The following is a 26,094-nucleotide window of genomic DNA, read 5'->3' as shown; positions in this document are numbered from 1 at the left end:
ACAGCTTCCTCTATGAAAAGAAATTAAAAAAATAGGAAGTTGTGGGAGGCATAAAGACAATTTCCCTATGGGGATCAATAAAGTATCGATTAACTGACTCACTTTACACATATATATTTTCCAATCTTCTATTGTCCAATTTCGGTAAGCCAGTGCGAATTGTGGCCTCAGTTTCCTGTTCTTTGCTGACAGGAGTGGCACCCGGTGTGGTCTTCTGCTGCTGTAGCCCATCTGCCTCAAGCTTCGTGTTATGCGTTCGGAGATACTCTTCTGCATACCTTGGTTGTAATGAGTGGTTATTTGAGTTACTGTTGCCTTTCTATCAGCTTGAACCATATTCATATCTTTGTGGGGACCATCCATTTACTTCATTGGGAAAAAGCCTAATCCCATCAATGACAACCTTAACTACTACCCAGTCCTAACCTTAACCATAAGTAACCAAAGTACATAAGAACATAAGAACTATACAAACGAGAGGAGGCCATTCGGCCCATCAAGCTCGCTTGGGGAGAACTTAACTAATAGCTCAGAGTTGTTAAAATCTTATCTAGCTCTGATTTAAAGGAACCCAAGGATTCAGCTTGCACTACGTTATCAGGAAGACTATTCCATACTACGCGCTGTGTAAAGAAGTGCTTCCTTAAATCCAGTTTGAAATATTCTCCCGCTAATTTCCACCTATGGCCACGAGTGTATTTGAACTAATGCTGAAGTAACTATTTGGTTGAACAGCATCCAAACCTGTTAGAATCTTATATACCTGGATCATGTCCCCCCTCAGTCTCCTTTGCTTGAGACTGAACAGATTTAGCTCAAGTAACCTTTCCTCGTATGACCAGGAATCATTTTTGTGGCCCTGCGCTGCACCTTTTCTAAGGCCACAATGTCCTTTTTAAGATATGGTGACCAAACCTGCACACAATATTCTAGGTGAGGTCTCACCAAGGAATTGTATAATCTTAGCATTACCTCCCTTGACTTATACTCCACACACCTGGAGATATACCCCAACATCCTATTGGCCTTTTTTATTGCTTCCTCACACTGGCGAGAATGGGACATGGAAGCATCAACATACACACTAAGGTCTTTTTCATGATCAGCTACCTTTATTTCAGTGGGACCCATAAAATACCTGTACTTTATATTTCTGCTCCCTACATGGAGTACCTTACATTTCTCTACGTTAAATTTCATCTGCCAGGTATCGGCCCAGTCACTAATTAAATCAAGATCCTGCTGTAGCTGCTGAGCCGCTAATTCAGTATCTGCTACACCACCCACCTTGGTGTCATCTGCAAATTTTACCAGTTTACTGTATATATTGGTATCTATATCATTTATGTAAATTAGAAACAATAGTGGTCCTAAAATCGAACCCTGCGGTACCCCACTATGGACGCAGGCCCACTGTGACATTGTGCCTCTTATAACTACTCGCTGTTTCCTATCTGTTAACCAGTTATCAATCCAGGTCGCTACGGTACTTAAAATACCTGTCGCTTTGAGTTTAAGTAGGAGCCTCTTGTGGGGGACAACATCAAAGACCTTTTGGAAATCTAAGTAGATGACATCATAGGCCTTCTTATCATCAACTTCCTGAGTAGCTTCCTCAAAAAACTCCAACAGATTCATTAAACAGGATCTACCTCTCCTAAATCCATGCTGGCTATCCCGCAAAATGTTATTGGAGTCCAGGTAATCTACCATTTTCTCTTTGATTATAGCCTCCATAACTTTACTAGTTATACAAGTTAGACTGATTGGCCTATAGTTTGACAAATTACTTCTATCCCCTTTTTTGAAAATGGGCGTTATGTTGGCATGCTTCCAATCAGAAGGTACCACACCTTCAGATAAGGATTTTTGAAACAGTAAAGTTAAGGGTCGGCAAATAATATCCCTCATCTCTTTTAACACTATAGGTAAGATGCCATCAGGGCCCCGTGATTTATTTATTTTGAGCTTAGCTAGGCTTTGCAAAACATCAGCTTCAGTTATATATATATTAGTTATAGACGATGCTGGATCAGTAATAAGAACTGGTAAGTTACTAATGTCCTCAACAGTGAATACCTGTGCAAAACTATCATTGAACTCATTTACTATATCAATGTCGTTTACTATTATAAGACCCTTACTACAAGATAAGACCCGTAAATACAAGATGTTTGACAATTTTTTTTAAATTGGGTGTCCCCTTGTGAGGACCAAAAAAATGGTCCCACAATGTCCAAGTAACAGGTTTTGTACAGTAACATTTGGTCCCCACAATGTAATATATACTGAACTTCCTGCCCCCCCGACACACAGACAAACGTTCAATACCCAGTTCAACTTCAAATCAAGTAAGATACTCATACATCTACTTATGAGAATTGAACTAACAATACATAAGACAATATAGCAGTTTTGACCAAAGACAATAATGATAGATAATGGTGTTTTAAACAGATAAACTGCTGAGATAACATTTATTATTCCTCTTATTCTTCACGTCCTTGAACAGTATTTGGTTTGTATTTGGGTCCAGTATATTACAGGGCATATACACATTATTATATAAGATAATAATAATAATTCCAAGAGGCCAATTTGCCTCACTCAGAGTATCTTCATGACTCCAAGGTGATACAGGGACAGCATGCAATGCAACTCCATACACGCACAGTGGAGGTTTGAGGCAACAGTGTTCACCACTATGCAACTGCATTGTCTGTAACATAGATTGTTTTATAGTCTCTGCACTGCTTTATTAGCAGAGTTTGATTATAAAAGAATTATGCATTGTGCCAGCTATGACAAGTTTAAGGTGTACAAAGTGTAACCGCTTGTTATCGAATGTTTTCATGCACTCTCTCTCAATCGGGTATTTCGTGTTGGCTGTCAGCAAGGCGCTCTCATTCCAGAGTTTGACAGCCGTCAACACAGAAACTTTTTTAACAAAGAGGGATCCTGATACGGAGCGGCATGGTGGTGCAGTGGTTAGCACTGTTGCCTCACACCTCTGGGACCCAGGTTTGAGTCTTTGCCTGGGTTACGTATGTGTGGAGTTTGCATGTTCTCCCCCTGTCGTCGTGGGGTTTCCTCCGGGTACTCCGGTTTCCCCCCACAGTCCAAAAACATGCTGAGGCTAATTGGAGTTGCTAAATTGCCCGTAGGTGTGCATGCGTGAGTGACTGGTGTGTGAGTGTGCCCTGCGATGGACTGGCCCCCCATCCTGGGTTGTTCCCTGCCTCGTGACCATTGCTTCCGGGATAGGCTCCAGACCCCCTGCGACCCAGTAGGATAAGCAGTTTGGAAAATGGATGGATGTTTCAGGCAATTCTTTAAATCATGCTACAAATGAATATATTTCTATGATGGATTTTTCTCAAGCCCTTATAAATAAGCAGTCAAGTCAAATATGTTGGTGTATAATGGCGTATAAAGTAAAATGTAAAAATTACAAATGTATATACAGTGAGGGAGATAATTATATGACCCCCTCTTGAATTCCTAACTACACCCATTTACCAAGTCATCATTCACATTTAATGGGATTACTTTGTTAAATAGTATTCTTGGGTCACTAACCTGTGTACAACTTCAACCTTATCACCATAGAAAATATCAACAAGCTGTCTAACGACATCAGAGACAAAATTTTTGACCTTCACAAAGGTGGAATGGGCTAAATGACCATCATCAAGCATCTTATTGATAAAGTTCCAACTGTTGGTGCAGTTATTTGCAAATGGAAGAAAGATATGATAACTGTCAGTCACCCACGGTTTGGGTAAGATCTTGTCTTGTGCAGCATCAATAATCTTATGAATGGTGAGGACTAACTTGGGAGGAGCTCTTTAATGATCTCAAAGCAGGAGGGACCACAGTCACCAAGAAAACCATTGGTAACACATAATGCAGTTATGGTTTGAAATCCTGCAGTGCTCGCAAAGTACCCCTGCTCAAGAAGGCCCTATCTGAATTATGCCAATGAAAGAATGTGATGTGGTCAGATGAAACCAAAACTGAGCTGTTTGGCATCTACTCTACTCTCCATGTTTGGAGGGAAAAGAATGCTGAATATAACCCCAGGAGCACTATCCCTACCGTCAAACACAGAGGTGGAAGTATTATGCTTTGTGGGTGTTTTTCTGTGAAGGGTACAGAACGGCTGCACAGCATCAAAGAAAAGATGGATGGGGCCATGTACCGTAAAATCTTGGACGAGAACCTCCTTCCTTCAGCCAGGGCACTGAAATTGCATTGTGGCTGGGTATTCCAGCAAGACAACAACCCTAAGCATATGGTCAAGACAACAAAGGAATTGTACAAGAATAAGCACATTAAGGTCAAGGAGTGCCCTAGCCAGTCTCCGGACCTTAATCCCATAGAAAACCTATGGAGGGAAATCAAGCTTTGTCTACCCAAGTGACAGACTAAAAACCTTAAAGATTTCAAAGAGATGTGCAAGGAGGAGTGGATGAAAGTTCCTGATGGGCTGTAAATCGACTACAAGAAGAGTCTGACAGCTGTGCTTGCAAACAATGGTTATTCCACCAAGTACTAAAGCATGTGTTCTAATGAATCAAATACTTGTTTCCCTAGTTAAATAACGAATTGTTTTGGAACTGTTACAATTATTTTTTTCTTGCTTGTTTACATCACTATCCAAAAAGATAAAACATGTCAGGAGACAAAAGCTGTAGTTGAAAAGACGAAAAGGTATCACTCATGTTATAATCAGGAGCAGTTTTTATTTTTTGCAGATTAACAAATCTGAAAGGTGATTGCTGTAATTTCATGTTTATCTTAGAAGCATACATTTCCTAATTTGTGTTCTGTAATTGCTCACTGTTCTGCTTTCATCATGTGTAGCAAGTTCAGCACAGCAGCAAGCTAATATCCCTCTTACTGCCTGTTCATACTATTCCACTCTTATTAATAGTGCTTCATACTGACATAGAACACTCTTTTCTACCATTAATAAGTTTTGTCAGCCTCCTTTTAAAACCACTGCTGCTCCCGATGAAATGTAATGAAATATTTTCAATCTAATATTATATCTTTGTATTAATCCTTTTCTTAACCCTCACCCACCTGCAATGTCCGCTTTCATACCAAAATCTCCTGCCCACTCGCTATCAGAATTCATGCAAAGCTATGAAGTCATTTTGCTTATGTGCCTGTCATAACAGGACCACTGTGGATCAAAGCTTATCAGGATGTCTCTACATTGATTTCCCAGTGGTTCAACAGTGGACTCAGATTTGTCATCCACCCATATTTTTTTACATGCACATTACCATCTCTAATTAAATCCATGCATCTTCAAATCTCTTCTCTTGGTCATTTTCAGAGGAAACCTGGAGCCTATCCCAGGCAGCATAAGTCAGTGGTACAGCCTAGATGGCATGCCAGTCCTAAAAGTCCCAGTTGCACCTAATTCAAACTCCCATATGAGGTGGATTTAAAAAAATGTAATTCATTATTATTTAATGCTGATTATTAACCAATTGTTATACCAAATGGTCGGCTCCTCCAAACTCAATTGCGAATCCCCGTGAGTCTGTTAATGTGAGACTTAAATGGGATTCATTAATAACCAGTATCGCTTAATAAACTGAGTTAGAAGGCTCATCCAGCGAGCTGCATCACCAGGTAATGTAAATGATCGGTAGCGAAGCTCCCCTCACGGCCGATGAGAGAGAGTCTCACGATATTTCAGGTTTGAGGCTTCAGAGCGTAGTAGCCAGATCGCACAGAGGCAGGGACTATTGTGAGAACTCAATGAATGGAGGCTGAAGTTGTGTAAAAGACATGCATTTATTCCTACAACTAACATAAGACAGACATTACACCTAACAAACAATAAACACGAAATAACGGAGTGGACACAAACAATGTAATCATGAAAATGCAATGACCAGATTTAAAATGAGTAACCTTAAAATGGAAAATACTGTTCTGCAAAGCAAGCAATTTGTGGAAATACGGCCCTAGAGTAATATAGCAGGTGAATAGGATAGTTTAGGTTGTTAGAAATGAAAGGAAGTTGGTTTACTTGGTTGCAGAGTGGGGGGGGGGGGGGTTTGGCAGTTGGTTGCAGAAGCTGTGAGCTGATGGGTGATGGCACTCAGGGAGGCGCTGTGTTTGCAGCGGTTGTTGGAGTGGAGCCCCTCTGATTCTCTCTCCTGGTGAAGCTTGGGCTTGGTTGCAGTTCTCAGTCCAGCTGGGTCTTCACTAGCAGGCTTCAGGAGGGCTTCTTGTGGGCTTCTCTTCTCCTGAGCTGATGTTCTCTGCCTCTCTTCGGGCTGATGGTCTTTTGTTTCTCCTCCCTTCTGTTTCTCCTTTCCTGGCTTTGTTCTGAGGTGCCAGGTTTTATAGTGTAAAGTTCTTGAATAGGAGTGACCAGGAATTCGACTCCTGGACCAATGACTGACCATCCATTTGCCGGGCTTTCGGAAGGGGGTCTGTATCAGTCCTTTTGAGATTTATGACCAGACTGATTTCCCTTGTATTGATGATTTTCGTTAGGCTGGTGTAACTTTTGATATATTCACTTTCATGGTAACCACTGACCAGCTTTGGAAACTGAAGTGATTTTCCATCGGTTTGTTACCAAACATGCCATACCAGACTAGCGGTTCACACCGAATACCATCTGTAATGACTAATTAATGATTACTTATATTATGTCATTATGTTATGTTATATTACTCACACCAGTACCTGGTCTAGGTGGTCTCGGTTGTACCTCAATCAGAGGTTACCCTTTATACAGATATTATATGACATATTCTCATTCCAACAGCACATCTTACCCTTAGATAGGCATGGTAGAATACAAAGATCAGATAAGGGCTGCTGAGGAACGTGGAAAAGAAAAGGGGGGGGGAGGTTTGTCAGTCAAAGAAAAAGAATATTTGAAAGTTAGGACACATTACAAACATAACCCATCTGTATATTGAGACTAGTAGTCATGGGTAAATAAATATACAGATATACAACAGCCAAACTTAAAAGAAACTTTCTTTAGGGTGTTGGGTGAGTGGTATGTAAGGCAGGATGTCTGGGGAAGGGGTTGTATGCCAAGTCGAGGGACCCCTGTCCTTGAGGTCCACTCTGCTGTCTGTAGGTCTTTAAAACTTTGAGCAATAAAAGTTGGAGTGCTGGCCTCCCTTGTTGTCTGTGTGTGTGGGGTCACGAACCCCCCTTTGAGGCCTAGGCCAGTGTGTGCCTTCTCGTACCAGGGTAGGCCTTGTCTCAGGCCACCTGGAATTTAAGCTTTGTGATATGTGCATGTGTGATCCTACATGAGTATAACAAAAAATTGTGGTCTCAATTTTTTCCATGGTTGTACAGTGGTACCTTGGTTTGTGAGAATAATTCGTTCTGGAAACGTGCTTGTAATCCAAAGCACTCGTATATCAAAGCAAATTTTCCCATTAGAAATAATGGAAACTCAGATTATGTGTTCTACATCCCAAAAATATTCATATAAAAATGATTAATACAAAATATAAAGTAAAAATACATAAAACAAATTAACTTGCACTTTACCTTTGAAAAGAATCCTGGATGGTGTGAAGGAGACAAGAGAGGAGAAGAGTTATTTTGTATGACGACTTTCACAACGGCATCACTGCTATTTGTTAACTCACTGGAATCTTTTTTGTTTTTGTACGACTTTAACAAGGAACCAACCCAATGACAGTTGCTTTTGCCTCCTTTTCAATTTTGCAGAAATGTGACATTGAATCTGTTTAACGACAATGCAATAATAATAATAATAACAACAACTAGTAACTGCAGGCAGTGACTGAAGGGTCCAAAGCATAGGATGATCGTCCTGGTCAGACAAACAGTAGAGGAGGGTACTAAAAAGTCAGACAGAACTACAGGTCAGCAGATGTCAGTCAGAATAGGACTGGTTTGGATCAGATGGTCTGAGTAGTAGGTAGAAATTAGGATGGAGATTGTTGAGTCTCGGCCTAACAGGTCAGTAAATGTAGGACAGAATGTAGAACTCTCTGGTGGAGTGCCTGAGCCTGACTAAATGCATGGTTGGGTCTGATGGTCTGAATAGTTGGTAGATATAGGCACTTTCCTACCTGATGTGATAAGTCTAGAGCTTACAGGTTTGCTTTGTTTAAACTGCCTGTGTAAACATAGGCTGTGTTGCATATTCTTAACAAAAATGCTGAGTTGTGGGATTTCTCCATGTAACGGCAGTAATATCATGCTGTATCCTATTCTAGGCTGTTCATTTAGTCAGGAGAAAGGCTGAAAGCATTGAATGGCATTATTGAAATGGAGTATTGACTCCACCTGCTAGCTAATCTAGCAAATTTATTAAAAAATTGCAACTGTTGCAGTGTACACAACCTGAAGTATCATAGAAGCCTGATAAATTTCTAAAAAGTGAAATGGCAGGAAAATGAAAGGGAATTAAAAATATGGACTCAGGTGAAGGGAAAGGTGATTAATCTTTGAATGTTTGATGAAAAATAAGGACATTTCAGCTGCATTAGTCAAGGTGGGTCTTAGACATATTTGGACGTTTGACCAATCAGCATGAAAGGTGGACGGTCTGTCTGTGGTCCAGTATTACAGTAGTGGTTCAAATTTGGTGATGATTGGTTGAAGCATGCCTGAGATATAGTTGTCTGATTGAAATGGGTGTGGCTCCAGTATGGTCTGGGTGGTGGCCGTACCTTACAGAACCTTTAGGATTTTTTAAATAATTATTTATTAGGACTTTCTCCTGATTTGAATGATACCAGATTTACATAGGTTGGGCGAAAATTCTAGGAGGTTAACGAAAAATCTGTTCTGTTTTCAGACTCTTACAAAATAGGTAAAAACGGAAAGAGGTAAGACAAAGTTCCATATGACATTGAATTTGGCATAAAACACTAGATTGGCTCTGTAACAAATCTCAATTTTCTCCTTAATAAATGCAAAACTTGTTGCTGTAGCGCCCCCCATCTGGCCGATTGTGGTGTCCTTAACAAGTTATGCTAAGGGTCTGGAGACAAATGTACCAGCTTGTTTTGGTTCAGATTGGCTATTGTTAAGCCCGTCAAAGGTCTGTAAAAATGCTGCTTGATTTTGATTGGCTGATGGTGGCCAGGATTGTATGACTAATGACTGACATGATATATCTCTGATCTCAGGCTTGGTCATAGTACAGATCTGCCAAATTTCAGTTGGATTGGTCAAGGCAGTCAGGAGATGTTGGCAGTTTTTAGTTGAAGCGCCCCCTATTGACGAAATGCAGCCGGGCTTATATTGAATCCCCAGAATGGTGCAGGGAAGCAGGATTTCAAATTTGGTCAAGGTAGGCTAAGGCAAGGCCAAGTTATAGCAGTCAAAACAAAACAGGCCAAATTTAGGTGGAGTTTGGGCGTGGCTGATGGCCGTATCATACAGAAATGACAGACTTTTTTTTTTTTATAACTACTGATCAGCTCAGAGGACTGATCGGTTTGACATCTCATTTGTCTGATTTGGTAGGATGAGGTAGGATTTTAAGGCAGAAGTAGGATTTGCAAATTAGCAATAACTAAGTAGGCAGAGCTTCATAGTCTAAATGGCAAGTTGGTAGGGTATGGCTGGCTGTATCTGGAGAAAGAAGAATTTCGACTGTAGGACTAGCAGGACAGGAGATATCATCCAAAATGTGTTGGGGGGCGCCTAGGTCGAGCTCACAAAAGTAGGTTTTCAGAAAAATTCAAAATGGCAGAAAAGCCAACATGGTGGATATTCAAATTGTGACTATCAAAGGATTCAATGAATCAGAATTTTAGTCCAATGGATTCAAAAGTTATAAGCAAAAATATATCTTGAAATTTGGCCGGATGGTGGCACTAGAGGAATGGATGGAGTGACCCCAAATCTGGTGAGCCAATACTTCAGACTGGACTCAAATTAAAAAGTGAATATTTGACAAAATTTGTGACCTGTGGGGAAAAAAAAATCACCAAAATCCAATATGGCATTAGAATGAATAAGGAGGGCACTAAAGTTCTGGAGTCAGCATCCAGAATTATGAAATAGATTATTTTTTTAGGCAAACTGCCAAAATGTATTTTTGCTTACTGCAGTTCTCCCTGCTGGTGCAGTGACACCATTTTTGTTGTGCTCCCTCTGAATTGGGTCTCAAGTCACTCAACCTAATTTGGGTTTCATATATCAAAGGTTTTCAGACATATGGCCCCACTTCCCATTTGGTGGTTTGGCATCAAATTCATTGGACGATCATGGCCAAACCGTTTGACTTAATTTTTTGAATAACATTTGGATGCAACCCTATCTAAATCATGCACACCAAACTTGGTGGTGATTGGGTCCCAAGTCCCTCTTGTAAATTTGACTTTGATATATTAAATCGTTGCTGAGATATGGTCTCATTTCCTGTTTGGTGGCTTTCTCATCAAATTCATTTGATGAGAGTGGCCAAACAGTTTGAATTAGAATAATTCTTTTTGTCCCAACCCTCTCTAGATCATGCACACCAAGTTTGGTGGTTATTGGATCAATGGTCTAGAACGAGTTTGCAAAAGTAGGTTTTCATAAAAATTCAAAAATAATGGGTGCAGGCGAATTGGGACTATCCAAGGATTCAGAGGAATCAAAGAACACAATTATAGGTCAAAGAATTCAAAAGTTATAACCAAAAACATCTTGAAATTTGGCCTGATGGGGGCACTAGAGGGATGGATGGATTGACCCATATTTTGGTGAGTAAGTGCTTGGGACTGGCCTCTGTCAGTGGGTCAAATTACAAAGAAACCCCTATTAAAGCACTTAGCTGCAACAGAGAGATTAGCTCCATGATTAAAGAAATGTATTTCACATAGCTGAGCATGGTTGCCCAGAATGAGGCCTCATTAAATCCAGGTTCTGCAGGTAATGCAATTAGAGTGATTAATCTAGTATACATTTGGTGCAACCAAGATTCATATTAAAAATTTGAGTAAAAATATTATTTTACAGTAATAGTGACAAACTCAAAAATCCTTCAGCACCAGCCATCATTGAATTATTGTCAGGTTGTCAATGAATTATAATGCCAAGAATTCAGTAAAAAAAACCCAATTTGTTATTTTCAAAAGAATAAAATTCATCTGGCATCAGTATCTCTCCAATTATTATATGCAAATAGTACCTCATGATGTGTTCCACCACGAGTGCATACTGTATTCAACTGTGCTGCATGTTACATATTTCAACACATATTTCCTTTTTACTCTACACCAATTCCATAAAGCTGAAGGTTTTAAGCTTTCTTAAACTGGAGGCCCCAAAATGAACAGACTGGAGCTGAGGACCCCCTACCACAACAATGTGATTCTAAAAGTAACAGACAAGCCCCAAGAGAATTTAATTCTTTCTGGGGATGTAGACCCCCCTTGGTTGTTCCTGTTGTGCAACGCAGATGATAGTAACGAGATTTTGTCAAACTTTGGCATGATCTGCTGACCCCCTGAAGCTATATAACTGATTATCTACCTCCCTCTAGTGGTTATAAATATGCTCAGACTTTGCACCAGTGTGTCATCTTGTGCTGACAAGGCCAGTTTGCATTTCATTTTCTGGATAAAAGCTGTTTAAATCCTTTGTTTAAGTCATTTGAACCTATAAAAATTCAGCTGAAAAAGAATTTTGAAAAATATTTACCTGCTCAGACCATAATGACCCCATTACTACTAAGACTGGTAATTCATTTGAAGTCATTTTCACTTGATTTACTCAAGAATGCAAAGCTTATATGCTTTAATTATAGGGACTTGCGTGGTGCTCTTCAATTGCACAAAGCAACACTATGGACACTTTATTACAGTGACTTTGCTGTATTTCTTGGAACACTTTTAACAGATGTTCCAGAATGAACAAAATTCATATAAATATAATACATGATAACCCTAAACTTAGAATAAAACCCTCAGATCTCATAAAGTCCAATTTCTATCCATGGAACATTTCAATAACTGGACAAAATGACAAAGATGATCATTTTGATGATGTTAAAAGATTTAAAAAGGAACGTGATCTGACAGTCATTTAAAACAGCATGTCAACCTACTTAGCTTAGCAAGTGACAGGAGGGAGGAAGAGCTTACTAATGCAGAGCACAATTTTTCTTGAAAAACTTAAACGGAAATTCTGAAAACACAATGCCCTAATAACCCACCCCCACAAGCCCATTATGGGAATTCATGTATTCCATATTCTGTCACACAAGGCAAAAATACTTTTAATATAAAATTAGATTTGCCCACATATACAGTGATTTTACAGCACAAATTCACAAAACAAGGATTTTAAAAATGGCAATATTCTTTATCATATATTCTTCATGCTACCTTGCACACACAGTGGCAGTGAATTTATTAAATGGAAACAATGGATCAGCTTGTTACTAAACACCAAGAGTTAGAGATGTAAAAGCATAGTCAATCCTTTCACTGACAAACCAGTCTGAAGGCACCTTCGCTATGTAGCTATTCTCAAATCTGCCTTACAAAATATGCAGGTGCAGACATTAGAAAGAAAAGTAAAAAGCGTAAAACAATCACAGGAGAATTAGGCATCAGAATATAATGCCACCTGATGGTGAAAAGACCACACTTTTCTGCCCCAAGCACATGAATAGAAGGACATTCCCCTCACTGTTATTTGTGAACTAACAGCAACAGTTAAGAGCTTTAAAAACAATATTAAGAGGCTCTACAAGGTTTTCTTACAAAAGCACAAACAGTAGATACTCTTAAGCATTTTGCTTCCATGCTGACTTGCACATCTGATATGATCATCGCGCTTATTCATTATGCAAATAATAATAAACAGATACGACTTTTTTTGTGGACGGAGGTATACCATCCATCCATCCATCAACTTCTGCTTATCCGAGGTCGGGTTGCGGGGGCAGTAGTCTCAGCAGGAAAACCTAGACTTCCCTCTCCCCGGCCACTTCAACCAGCTCCTCCGGGGGAATCCCGAGGCATTCCCAGGCCAGCCAAGAGACATAGTCCCTCCAGCGTGTCCTGGGTCTTCCCCGGGGCCTCCTCCCAGTGGGACATGCCCTGAACACCTCACCAGGGAGACGTCCAGGAGGCATCCTAAGTAGATGCCCGAGCCACCTTATCTGGCTCCTTTCAATGCGGAGGAGCAGCGGCTGTACTCTGAGTTCCTCCCGAATAACCAAGCTCCTCACCCTATCTCTAAGGGAGAGCCCAGCCACCCTGCGGAGAAAACTCATTTCGGCCGCTTGTACTCTCGATCTCATTCTTTCGGTCACTACCCATAGCTCATGACTATAGGTGAGGGTAGGAACGTAGATCAACTGGTAAATCAAGAGCTTTGCCTTTTGGCTCAGCTCCTTCTTCACCATAACGGACCGATGCAGTGCCCGCATCACTGCTGAGGCTGCACCGATCTGCCTGTCGATCTCCCGCTCCATCCTTCCCTCACTTGTGAACAAGACCCCGCGATACTTAAACTCCTCCACCTGAAGAGAGCATTCCACCCTTTTCCGGCTGAGGACCATGGTCGCGGATTTGGAGGTGCTGATTTTCATCCCAGCCGCTTCACACTCGTCTGCGAACTGCTCCAATGAGAGCCGAAGGTCACGGTCTGATGAGGCCAACAGAACCACATCATCTGAAAAAGCAGAGACCTAATCCTGAGGTCACCAAATCGGACACCCTCAACACCCTGGCTGTGCCTAGAAATTCTGTGTGAATCGGTGACAAAGGACAGCCCTGGCAGAGTCCAACCCTCACCGGAAAAGAGTCCAACTTACTGCCGACATTGCAGACCAAGCTCTGACACCGGTCGTACAGGGACCGGACAGCCCTAATATGGTAGCCCGGAACCCCAAACTCCTGGACCACTCCCCATAGGACTCCCCGAGGGACGTGGTTGAATACCTTCTCCAAGTCCACAAAGCACATGTAGACTAGTTAGGCAAACTCCCACGCACCTTCCAGTATCCTGCTGAGAATATAGAGCTGGTCCACTGTTCCACGGCCAGCGCAAAAAACCACACTGCTCCTCCTGGATTCGAGGTTCGACTATCCGATGGACCCTCCTCTCCAGCACCCCCGAATAGACCTTACCAGGGAGCCTGAGGTGTGTGATCCCACTATAGTTGGAACACACCCTCCGGTCCCCTTTCTTGAAGGATCTCATCCATCCCCAGGGCCCGGCCACTGAGAAGCTTTTTAACTATCTCAGCGACCTCCGCTCCAGAGATAGGCGAGTCCAACCCCAAGTCTCCAGACTCTGCTTCTTCATTGGAAGGCGTGTTGGTGGGATTGAGGAGGTATTCGAAGTATTCCTTCCACCGACCCACAACGTCCCGAGCTGAGGTCAGCAGCACACCATCCCCACCATAAACAGTATGGATGCCGTACCACTTTCATGCTCTGAGCCGCCGGATGGTGGACCAGAATCTCCTTGAAGCCACACGGAAGTCGTTCTTCATTGTCTCTCAAAACTCCTCCCATAACCGACTTTTAATCTCAGCAACCGCTGAAGCCGTGTTCCACAATGGAGGTGAGGAACATGGCCCATTCGGACTCAATGTCCCCTACCTCCCCCGACACATGGGAGAAGTTCTGCCGGAGGTAGCAGTTGACAGGGGATTCTGCCAGTCGTTCCCAGCATACCCATACTATACGCTTGGGTCTGCCAGGTCTGACTGGCTTCCTCCCCCACCAGCGGAGCCAACCCACCACCAGGTGGTGATCAGTTAACAGCTCCGCCCCTCTCCTCACCCGAGTGTCCAATACATGCGGCCGCAAGTCCGATGACACAACCACAAAGTCGATCATTGAACTGAGGCCTAGGGTGTCCTGGTGCCAATTGCAGATATGGACACCCTTATGCTTGAACATGGTGTTCATTATGAACAATCTGTGACGGGTCCAATAAAAAAACACCACTCGGGTTCAGATCGGGGGGGCGTTCCTTCCAATCAATCCCCTCTAGGTCTCTCTGTAATTGCAGTGCCCCAGCAGAACAAGAGTGTCCCCGGGAGGAGCGCTCTCCAGCACCCCTTCCAAAGACTCAAAAAAGGGTGGGTATTCTGAACTGCCATTGGGCGCATAAGTGCAAACAGTCAGGACCCGTCCCCTCACCCAAAGGCGAAGGGAGGCAACCACTCATCCACTGTGGTAAACCTCAATGTACAGGCGCCCAGCTAGGGGGCAATAAGTATGCCCACCCCTGCTCGGCGCCTCTCCCCGTGAGCAACTCCAGAGTGGAAGAGGGTCCAACCCCCTTCAAGGAGATTGGTTCCAGAGCCCAAGCCGTGCGTCGAGGTGAGCCTGACTATATCTAGTCGGAATCTCACAACCTCGCGCACCAGCTCAGGCTCCTTCCCCACCAGAGAGGCCCATGTCCCTAGAGCTAGCTTCTGTAGCCGAGGATCAGATCGCCAAGGTACCCGCCTTCGGCCAATGCCCAACTCGCACTGCATCCGACCCCTTTGGCCCCTCCTGCAGGTGGTGAGCCCATTGGAGGGGGGACCCACGTGCCTTCTTCGGGCTGTGCCCAACCAGGCCCCATGGGTGCAGGCCTGGCCACCAGGCGCTCGCCATCAAGCCCCACCCCCAGGCCTGGCTCCAGGAGGGGGCCCCGGTGACCCGCGTCAAGGCGAGGGAAAACGTGTGCCCATGTTTTTGTTCATCATAAGGGATCTTTTGAGCTGCACTTCGTCTGGTTCCACACCCAGGACCTGTTTTCCTTGGATGACCCTGCCAGAGGCATAAAGCCCCAGGCAACTTAGCTCCTGGGATGGAGGTATGTTCATTCACTATACCCGATATACCATTAAGCGTTTACAGCAACAAATAATTTCTGCGAAGTATGCCAAAAAATAAGCAATATTTAAAAAATACAAAGAATTAGATTTAAGTTCTTAGAAGATTTACACTTAAAAATACCTTCAAACTGTAAACTGACTTTGAAAAGAATACATTTTTTGCTGAAGCCCAGTCAATATGGGTACTTCATGAGACAGCAGCTGTAAAGGAATAAGGTTTAAACAAACACACCCACATACAACCTTCATTCCCAGCTCATTAGACCCAAGTCTTGCTATGGCTATTAACCATAAGAGGATGGAGTATGTCAATGTGAAGGTGGGCAGCAGTGAATTGGGCTCATCAAAATTAGTGCTTTGTTCTACTCTGCTTTGTCTCCATGCACATGTATCACCAATAGTGGCACTCAATCTTCAAAGACCTCATACTGAGAGCACCAAAAAATAATACAGTAGCCCCCAGATAAAACCTCATTCTATGATAACAATGAGGTGGACTGTCCATTGGCTATCCAAGTTGCTTCTCCTGTAGCCAAGCAAATTGTGGGAGTAGAGGACCAGGCGAGCAAGGGGAGGTGGGTTCTAATAGTTATCACATATAAGAAGCTCAGGAGAAAGATGACCATTTTAGTTAAGGGGATGTTAGTATCGATGTAAAGACCCCCATTGTTTAATTTTGAACTTCTTAAAAATTATTGCTACACTGTTGTATAAGAATTTTTTTTAAATGAAGACAGTCAAAATTTATTAGCCCCCACATGAATTCTTTAGGAAAAACTGTAGCAAACTGAAGTTTTCTAGTTTTACACCACACCTGAACCCCATGACTTGATTAGCTCAATCATTCAGCACTAAATTCTACTAAATGGACTCAAATGACCAGGGCTAGTGGCACTTGAAAGATTTACATCCTTTGTAACAAGTAATTTCATCTTGCCAAAAACCAAAGGAATAAGTCTGCACCTAAAAAAAAAGGTAGTGGATGCCCATCTTAATGGGTATGGCTACACTACCATTTCCAAGCATTTCAAAGTGTCCAGAACAGCTGAATGGTGCATCATCACAAATTACAAGGAGACACAGTCTGTTAGAATCAAACTTGGACATGGTTGGAAGTGAAAAATATCAAAGACTTTGAAGAAGAAGATGAGAGATTTCACAAAGAATCCCTAGATCTTTGTAAAGATAAAGTCTCTGAACTAGTCTCTTCTGGGTTTGAAGTATCAAAAATTACTGTTGTGTGGGCTCTTCATCATGGTGGGCTTCTACTGTAGGTCATCACCCAAGGAAAATTCCACTATTCACAAAGCAGCACATCTAAGCCAGAATGAAGTTTGCCTGGGACTATTTGAAACATGGTGATGAGTTTTGGAATTCTCCTCCTTAGTCCGATGTGACAAAACCAGTGCTGTTTGGGCACACGGATGTTGCTTTTATCTGGCAATGGAAGGGAAGCCTTCAATCATAAAAGCAGAGTCCCATGGTAAACATGGTGTTGGGGGCATAGTGCTGTGGGGTTGATTTGCTGCTTCGGGCACAGGTAACCTTGTCTAGGTACATGGGATCATGAAGAAAGAAAATTACATTGACATTTATAAGGATAATATGAAGAAATATGCCGCCAGTCTGCAGACCCAAAGCACACATGGAAGTTGGTCTAGAACTTTTTGAAGGACACCAAAATCAAGGTCCTGGAGTGGCCTTCTCAAAGCCCAGATCTCAATTCCATTGTGAATCTTTGGTGGGATCTCAAGGTTGAGGTTTATGCTCAAACCATCTCATGTGGATGAGCAGGAGCAATCTGCCATGGAGGAACTGGCTAAGATCCCTCGAGACATTTGTCAGCATTGTTAGGAACTACAGTAAGAGGTTGCCCCCAAATGTAAATCAGAAAAGGTACAGAGGGGTAATAATTTTGGCACGGTCATTTCTTTTTTTTTGTTTCAACTCAGTACATCATTAAAATATTTTCATCAATCTTAGCAAAGAATCTCTCTCTATTCTTTTGGAAGTAATTATCTTGTAAATTTGTTGATACTAGTAATTTCCTTGAAAAAGTTAAAAAAGCTGTTTTGCGCAATTTCAGAAAAGGGGTTAATAATTTAGTCCTTAACTGTAGAAGATATTCCCTGAATTATCTTTTGGAGATGGGATTTGGTCCATCCTATATAATTTTATCCTAACAGGTTATATACATCAATAACCATTTTAGTAAGCCTGGAGCCTATCCAAAGAAACACAACATGCGACAGAACATACACACTAGACAGCATGCCCTCACACTAACACTGACATGATAATTAACAAACCGACTGGATCAGCACCAAAACAGCATGTTACAATTCACCCCATGACCACTTGATGTTATATAGTAAGCTAGTCAATACAGAGACTAGTTAGCATTGAGCCTACTATAATGGCAAATTAACTCACCAATACTTATTTTCATAGATATTCAACCTTACAACTGCATAATTGCCAATATTAACTGAAAGCTTGAAGTTTTGAAATGCCAAAAAGAATTATCTAGAAAAAACACAGCTCCTTCTTCTTGCATGTAACTGTGAGTGAGTCATTTTTATTTTTCATCAATATATGATTAAAATGATCAAATACTTTTGATTGCTAAAGGCATCTGCAGTAAAACATCTATAATCTGTAGAAAAAAATGCTGCAGTTACCCCAATGTCGGGAAAACAATCCCAAAAATGTCAAATAAATAAATAAATATCTTATAAATTACCTTTAACATATCACATGGCACTTGGCAAACATAGGATGCAATTCCCTTTAGAGGGTCAAATAAAGTAACAAAGATATCACCAATTATTATGTACCTTAATTCAACCATCTCAATAAAGGAAAATAAAGCAAAAGTAAAGTGGGCATTGCTTTTCCACTAAGCAATAAAGGTCTTGATGACCTTTTGGATAATCTGGCCACAGCTAGGGCAGGGAGCATGGAACTTGTGCAGTTTGCGAGCACAAGAGAAGCATGTGATGAGATGTGCTGTGCGGCCGTGGATGATGTTGCCATTGCGGGGTCTCACACGACATAGCTTGCACGGCTCCAGCAGGGCCTCCGGCCGCTCATCCATCTCCATCTCCAACATATCCTGGCTGTCCCCTTCTGAGCTCCCTGGGCCCTCCGAGCCACCCCGTTTTGGGTTACCTGGGAGCTGTAAGTAACTCTTGTCCTTGATGGAGGAAAGTGGTCGGCTGACAGAACTATGCGAGGGAAGGATCACTGGGTCAGACACTGTCCGCCGGCAGTCTGGCACATCAATATCATCACCATTCTTGGCAACTTCCTGACTGCTGCTGGTGATGGGCAGCTCGGGCACAGATACAGCATGAGCAAGGCGGGGACAGTCCTTGTACCAGTCCCGACGCAGAGCCCAGCAGTGCATGCAGTACCGCTGCAGTGGAGAGTTGTACTTCCGACACTCGGTGCACTGCCAAGCATCCTGAGAATCATGGGATTCATGACATTGAGTCTAATCAATTTCAGTTAAGCAACACTGTTTAGTGGCCCATATTCCTACCACACTTCAAATAAACACTACTTATAATAAGACAATTTATATACGTACAGTACCAGTCAAAAGTTACTGCACACACAGATTTTCTACATTTGCATGTCACTCACTTAGCAAAGAATATTGAGTGTATTTTCATTAAATGTTAACTAATAAATTTACAATATGTTCACCATTTGAGTACCTTTTTAGCAAGAAATTGTCATACCTTTGATTCATCAAAGTAACCTCCTTAAGCAGTTATTACAGCAAAGAAAATTTGAGGCATTCTTTCTACAAAAACTGGTGGTGTGCAAAAACTTTTGAATTGTATATAAAGATAATATAAATGGATTAAGTAGAAGGGTTTAAGTAGTGATACATTCTATATAATAAATATCATGCAATTACACAACCATTTTTAAGGAAATATACAGGAGGAGGACAGACCTGGGTCAAGATCTCTGTATCTGTATCGTCACTCAGGCACTGGGAGTCCTCATCTAAATCTTCTTGCATCTGAAATAAGTCAACTGTGATCCAAAGGTCTCAATCTCAGATCCTACAGGGGTAGATCTATTGCCAAAGTCCGATTATTTGCTGAACTGACACAAAGCCATCACACACCTCCTTGTCCTCCTTTACCCCTTCTTCTTCCTCATGCAGTTCGCCGTCACTCCCCTGATGATGCACAGTCTCCTTCATCTCTACGCTCACCTGCTCACTCTCTGCTTCGTTCAAGAACCAAAGGTCGTCCGTGGTGTCAGACACTATGGCTGTATCTTCATCCTGCGCAAGGGAGAGCTGTTTCCTCAGTCTAGTTGTGTGACCATATCCAAAAGAACTGTCATTTACACTCAGCATGGGGCAGCAGAAACCAAATTAGGCACAAATATTTTGGTAACACTTTATCTGGATAGTCTGCCTACAGAGCGTAGGTGTACAGAGTATTTGTACACCAAATAACTTAGTTAAGATTCAATAATTCATAAAACATCAGTTCAGTGACAGGTCAAATTTAAATAATATGAAGGTACTTTCACGAATCATTACATATACTCTATATAATTCTGTTAAACATCAACAGACTAGAGATGTCATGATACCAGAAATCTAATTGCCGGTACCAATACCAGTAGAATTACATGATTCTCGATCAGTCTCAGAATTCAATACCAACAAAAAAAGCCCATATAGTTAAACTTCTTTATTAAAAACATTTGAACATTATAAAAATGACATTTCTGTAAATGAATAACAGCAACGATAGTACAGAACTGAATGCAGTACTATGATTTATGTACAAGGTAAGGAGGTGAGGAGCGTGTGTTGATGCAGCGTGGAGCTGTACCCACCACACGACAAACCATCTCAGGGATCAGAACCTGAGTGCAGCCATGTAGCAGGAGATACCTCAACACCACACCAAGGTTATTATCATCAACGAAAATGAATGAAATAACGAAAACTAGAATTGAAAAAACATATTCGTTAACTGAAATAAAAACGACAATTAAAAGAAAAAACGATTAACTGAAACTGTATTGTGCGTTGAACTAAACTAAAACTAAAACGTACTGAAATTATACATGAAATGTTCTTTGTTTTCATTACTGTTAATTTATTTATAAGCCTTTTGGATTGATATGAAATTGATTCATTTCGCTCTAGTAGTTTTACGTGAGCTGGCGGCACCGTACGGCACCTCTCTGTCCGTCATTTCTTGGTTACAGTCAGCTTGTGCTCACTGCATTAGCTGGAAAAATGGAGATGACAAAAGTTGGGAGTCCTATCTGGAATTTTTGACTATGACAGCGAGACAGATAAGAGCAGGTGCATTGTAGAAACAGGTGACTAAATATGTGGGATACTTCTCAAGGGAAAAAACCCCACAAATCTGAAAGTCCACTTGAGAAGCTCGCATAAGATGGTTAATCGCGAGTACCTCGACCAAGTAGCCTCTCTGATTAGCTCCCGCAAAAGAGAAGCAACATCCCGGCCAGGTAGGACCGGGAAGGAGGAGACAAACATAATGGACTGCTTTCACTGACGATCAAACAGCTGCTGGCTAGTAAATAAGCAAGAACGCCACAAGCGGGAGGATGCACATGTTTATTGAGACTGGGACTCAACTACTTGGGATGACTATGTGACTCAATTACTTTCAAAAAGTTCAGCTATTCTCTTGAACCAAAATTTAAATCACCCGGTGCTGCAAGATGAATAACCTTATTGGAGCTAAGATGAATGAAGCAAAGCACAAATTCAACTTAATTGCACTTAAGCTGCTATCTTGTAGACTGTTGGTTGTTGTGGTTGGTTGGTTGTTCAAAAGTAACTGAATACATTTTTTTAAATGGTATCCTTTGTGGAGTTTTATTACACAATACTTACTGATCTTTTTGAATCCTGCAACTTACAAATAACCCAAAGTACGAAAAAACAAAAACTAATACTAAAACTACTGAAAACTATACTAAAACTAAGCATTTAGAAAAAAAAATGAAAACTTTCTAAAACTAGCAAACCTGCTCAAAAAACCAATTAAAACTAACTAAATTAGAGGGGAAAAGGTCAAAAACGAAATAAAACTAAACAATGATGAAAAATCCAAAACTATTATAACCTTGTATCACAATAGTTGCCAATCCTAATACCAACCCCCAAATTTTCCTTGAATGCGAAAGGACCTGCATGCAGGGCTCGATGTAGTTCAAAGTTGCAGTTTTGAACTTATCTTATTTGTGGTTCATTAAATAGATCACACGCACAGTACTTTCCAACCGCTATCTGCGAATTATGGTGTTTTTAGTTTGCAAATTACCACGCAATGTTATTGGTAACAATGCCTAACTACTAACCGGGCTAAAACTGTTATGCCAAATCTCTTCCACTCTCCAAAATCTTTCCCGTGATGTATTGCTCAGCTGTCGGCCGATGATGCAGTTTTAAGCTAGAGGTTCACCCTAAGCGCCACAGCATTCATATCAATAATTAATTAAAACATTTTTTAAAAATTATATTTTAAGAAATCATTTACATTTAGCTTGACAGTAAAACCAACATTTTATTCGATTGTTAATGTAAAGTTAGCTCAATAGCAATATGCTCACCCTTGCACCGAGTTCACATCAATAAAACACATTTACAAATGTTTTTTTAAAAGTGTGTCTTTATTAAGAAATTTACATTTAGCTTGAAAGTACAACCAACCTCTTATTAGATTATGAATTAACTGCAGTTCTATGGGATAAAACTTATCGCTATCGAGCTAAATGTACATTAATCTAATAAAACGTCGTTTGTACTATCAAGCTAAATGCAAATGATTAGCCATGTGTAGTTTATCCTGTGCTTGTAGGCATCCTTCTTCAGCATATACATTGGATATAAAAAATGTACACGCCAGTTAAAATGCCAGGTTTTTGTGATGGAAAAAAAAGTGACCACGGTAAATCATTTCAAAACTTCTCCCAATTTAATGTAACTCATAACCTGTACAATTCAATTGAAAAACAAATACACTGGTTGCATAAGGGTGCACACCCTAAAACTAATACTTTGATTTTGATTTAATTACAGTCTTTTTGGATCAGCAGACAACATCTTCACTTTGCAGTATTTGCCCACTCTTCCTTGAAAAAGCGCACCAAATCTTATAGATTGCGAGAGCATCTCCTGTACACAGCCCGCTTCAGGTTACTCCATAGATTTTCAATTGGATTTTGGTCTGGGCTCTTGCTGGGCCATTCCAAAACTTTAATTTTCTTCTGGTGAAGCCATTCTTTTGTTGATTTGGATGTATGCTAGGGGCCATTGTCATGCTGAAAAGGTGAAATTCCTCTTCATTTTTCTAGCAAACACCTGAAGGTTTTGGGCCAAAATTGACTTGTATTTGGAACTGTTCATAATTCCCTCCACCTTAACGAAAGCCTCAGGTCCAGATGAAGAAAATCAACCACAAAGCATGATGCTGCCACCACCCTGGGTATGATGTTCTTTTGGTGATGTGCAGTGTTGTTTTTGCACCGAACATACCTTTTGGAATTGTGGCCAAAAAAGTTCACCCTTGGTTTCATCAGACCATGACACATTTTCTAGAGATGCACCGATTGCAATTTCCTTGGCCGATTCCAATTTCTGATTTTTATGGAAGTATGACCTGCCAATGCTGATTTTTTGCTGATTTTCTTTCTAAAAACTATAATTGACAGCATAAGCAAAAATAAACTTTTCCTCAATACATTTTTTTCATCATAAAAGAAATTGTGACATTTTACAATTTCCCCCAAACTGCACTAAGTTACAGGATCTATTCCCACTTAAACAAAAATATAGTGTGCTCTGTGACTGGACAGAGATACCAATAACCATTAACTGAAAATGAGTTGCTGTACACCCAATTTTATGTGACATGTTTTACTTTGCCGAACAAGAGCAGGTACAACAGATTTAAATAAAACAAATGTCAGTAACTCATATAATTTCCCAGTATGTTTAGATTCACCCAATAACACAACAATGGCCTCTTTCACACAAGAATGACACAGCTCCCAGCGATCCATGACATCCACACTACACGCTGTCTCAGGAAAGTGAACTGTATCAGGCGGGACCCCAATCACCCTGCACTCACCCTCACTTTTTACCCTCCTCCCATCTGGGAAGTGACTAAAGTCTATTCAGATGTGCACCTCCAGGTTCAGGAACAGTTTCTACCCAACTGCAATCAGACTTATGAACAATCAGTAACCTTGTGTCACCTCCACTGCTACCCACACATATATTTCTGTCACTGTCTCTATTTATTCCTGGGATTCTGGTCTTATTTATTTACTTATTTATAATTGATTTCATCATCACATTCACTTGTCGTCCTGTTGTCTAGCCATCTTGTTGTCTATGTTCACTATCTGCAGGAGCACAGGCAAGCAAGCATTTCATTGTACATGGTACTCGTACTTGGACATGTGCAATAAAAGAATTGAATTTCTTTCATCCCCCACTTGTCTTAAAATAAAAGTCCATAGTTTACAAACCTGCAAATAAAACTGAAGTGTACTATACTCTTCCAAATAATAATACAGTGAAACCTCCCTTATCCGGACCTCCAATATACGGGCACCTCCCTCTACCGGGCAGCTCTAGGCACGTGCAAATGAATTTTACACGACCAGCAGATGTTGTTACGAGCATAAGTAACAAGCCCCAGTCTAGGGTTGGGGCATAACAGAGTGAAAGTGAAAGGGGACATGGAGTAAAGGAAGGACAGGGTGTGATGGTCAAGGGAACACATGTGAACAAAGGGGTATTTTTTTATATATATTTTTCTGTTTTCTGACACAGAACAAAAACCCAGTGCAAAAGGACTCAGGAGTGACTATAGTGAAAATAAACAAAACCCAGCTTCCGAACTCAACCCAAGCTAACTTAACTAAGTGCAGAGAAAACAAAAACACGACAAATTCTATACCTTACTCCCAATCCAAACAACAGCATACAACATAAGCTCGCAAAGCAAAAATGGCGGTTAGGGTCACTCCCTATGCAAATATAAAAATAGGGTTAGGGTCACTCCCTATGCACCTGACACACACACAGAGCATACACAGAGATCAAACCGTCAAAGTCAGAGGGGCACGCAAAGACCAGCCGAGAGTTAAAAACCAAACAAGTAAACCTAAGTGAAAGTACAGACAAGTGCAAAGCGAAAATCAGAAATCCAATAAACCAAACAAATCATACAAAGTAATATCCATCAAAGAAGAGCAAACCAACAACAATAATAAGTGAGCAGAGCTCCCGACATCTTGTGATCAGCTTTTCACTTCGGAAGATGGAAGTGACGAATGCTACACAGAGTTGTGGGCGGAGTCTGCATATGGAGGCAGAGAGAACATCAAATGGAGAGTGAACTAGAGGACGAGGCTGTTGGTAGAGATGAACTTACAGCGGTACGTAAAACTTAGCAAAATCCATGGCTTCAAAAAGGTTAGTGTCATGGCCCTCTAAAAGCTGGATATCATTAGAGAGATACGAAAAGGAAAATCGAGTTGTTGCAGACCATTTTGGAGTGACTAAGTGTACAGTAGGTGATATTTGGAAGAGTAAAGAAAAAATCATCCGGCTCACTTGATACTGGTTAAAAACTGGATGACCACTGCAAGAATAAAACGGGATGATTCACTAGCTCAGATCCTATTATAAGCCTTGCACCTCATAAATATCATGTAGTTTGAATATGTACACATGTACGTTGTACTGTACTGTTAATCTATTAGTTACAGGTAAGTTACGGGTACTTCTTACTTTCGGTCCCATTCAGCCCGGATAAGGGAGTTTTGACTGTAGGTCTTGGGTACTATTAATACCAACATCACATTTTATGCACATACAATTCTTACATTGTCAGTAAGATAGATTAAGATCTGGCTTTTTCATACCTTCATACTGTACATTTTTACTCTGTCATAAGAAAAATCCTTACCTAGCTTTGCAATTTCAATGATTATTTTCATGATCAACTAATATATGTTTAATAATCTATTTAAAGTTTACTTCTGATGTTTCACCATGTTTTCGTGGTGGTTCCCCCATGGTTTAACTTGGCTTTATCCATCCATCCATCCATCCATCGATCATCTTCCACTTAATCCGAGGTTGGGTCACGGGGGCAGCAGTCTCAGCAGGGAAACCCAGACTTCCCTCTCCCGGCCACTTCATCTAGCTCCTCCGGGGGAATTCCTAGGCGTTC

General features: G+C 41.2%; 1 protein-coding gene across 3 annotated transcripts in view; it reads right to left on the bottom strand.

The window, feature by feature from the left end:
* Window positions 1–12,232: 12,232 nt before the first annotated feature.
* The window catches only part of mdm4 (MDM4 regulator of p53), a 44,099-nt gene continuing 30,237 nt past the window's right edge, over window positions 12,233–26,094 (bottom strand). For 2 of the 3 annotated variants that reach the window (XM_049022557.1, XM_049022555.1), the window contains 3 exons: window positions 19,968–20,144; window positions 19,791–19,859; window positions 12,233–19,289 (listed from right to left, as the gene is read on the bottom strand). In XM_049022557.1, coding sequence (XP_048878514.1) covers window positions 18,723–19,289; window positions 19,791–19,859; window positions 19,968–20,144 — 813 coding nt within the window. In that variant the 3' untranslated portion in view covers window positions 12,233–18,722. The remainder of the gene's footprint in view (window positions 19,290–19,790; window positions 19,860–19,967; window positions 20,145–26,094) is intronic. The other variant, XM_049022556.1, reaches the window with a different exon arrangement.

This window comes from Brienomyrus brachyistius, chromosome 8 (genome assembly GCF_023856365.1).
Source record: "Brienomyrus brachyistius isolate T26 chromosome 8, BBRACH_0.4, whole genome shotgun sequence".
In the NCBI taxonomy this organism is placed as follows: Eukaryota; Metazoa; Chordata; class Actinopteri; order Osteoglossiformes; family Mormyridae; genus Brienomyrus; species Brienomyrus brachyistius.
Note: the sequence above shows the minus strand (reverse complement) of the source record. Positions and strands in the feature narration are given on the sequence as shown.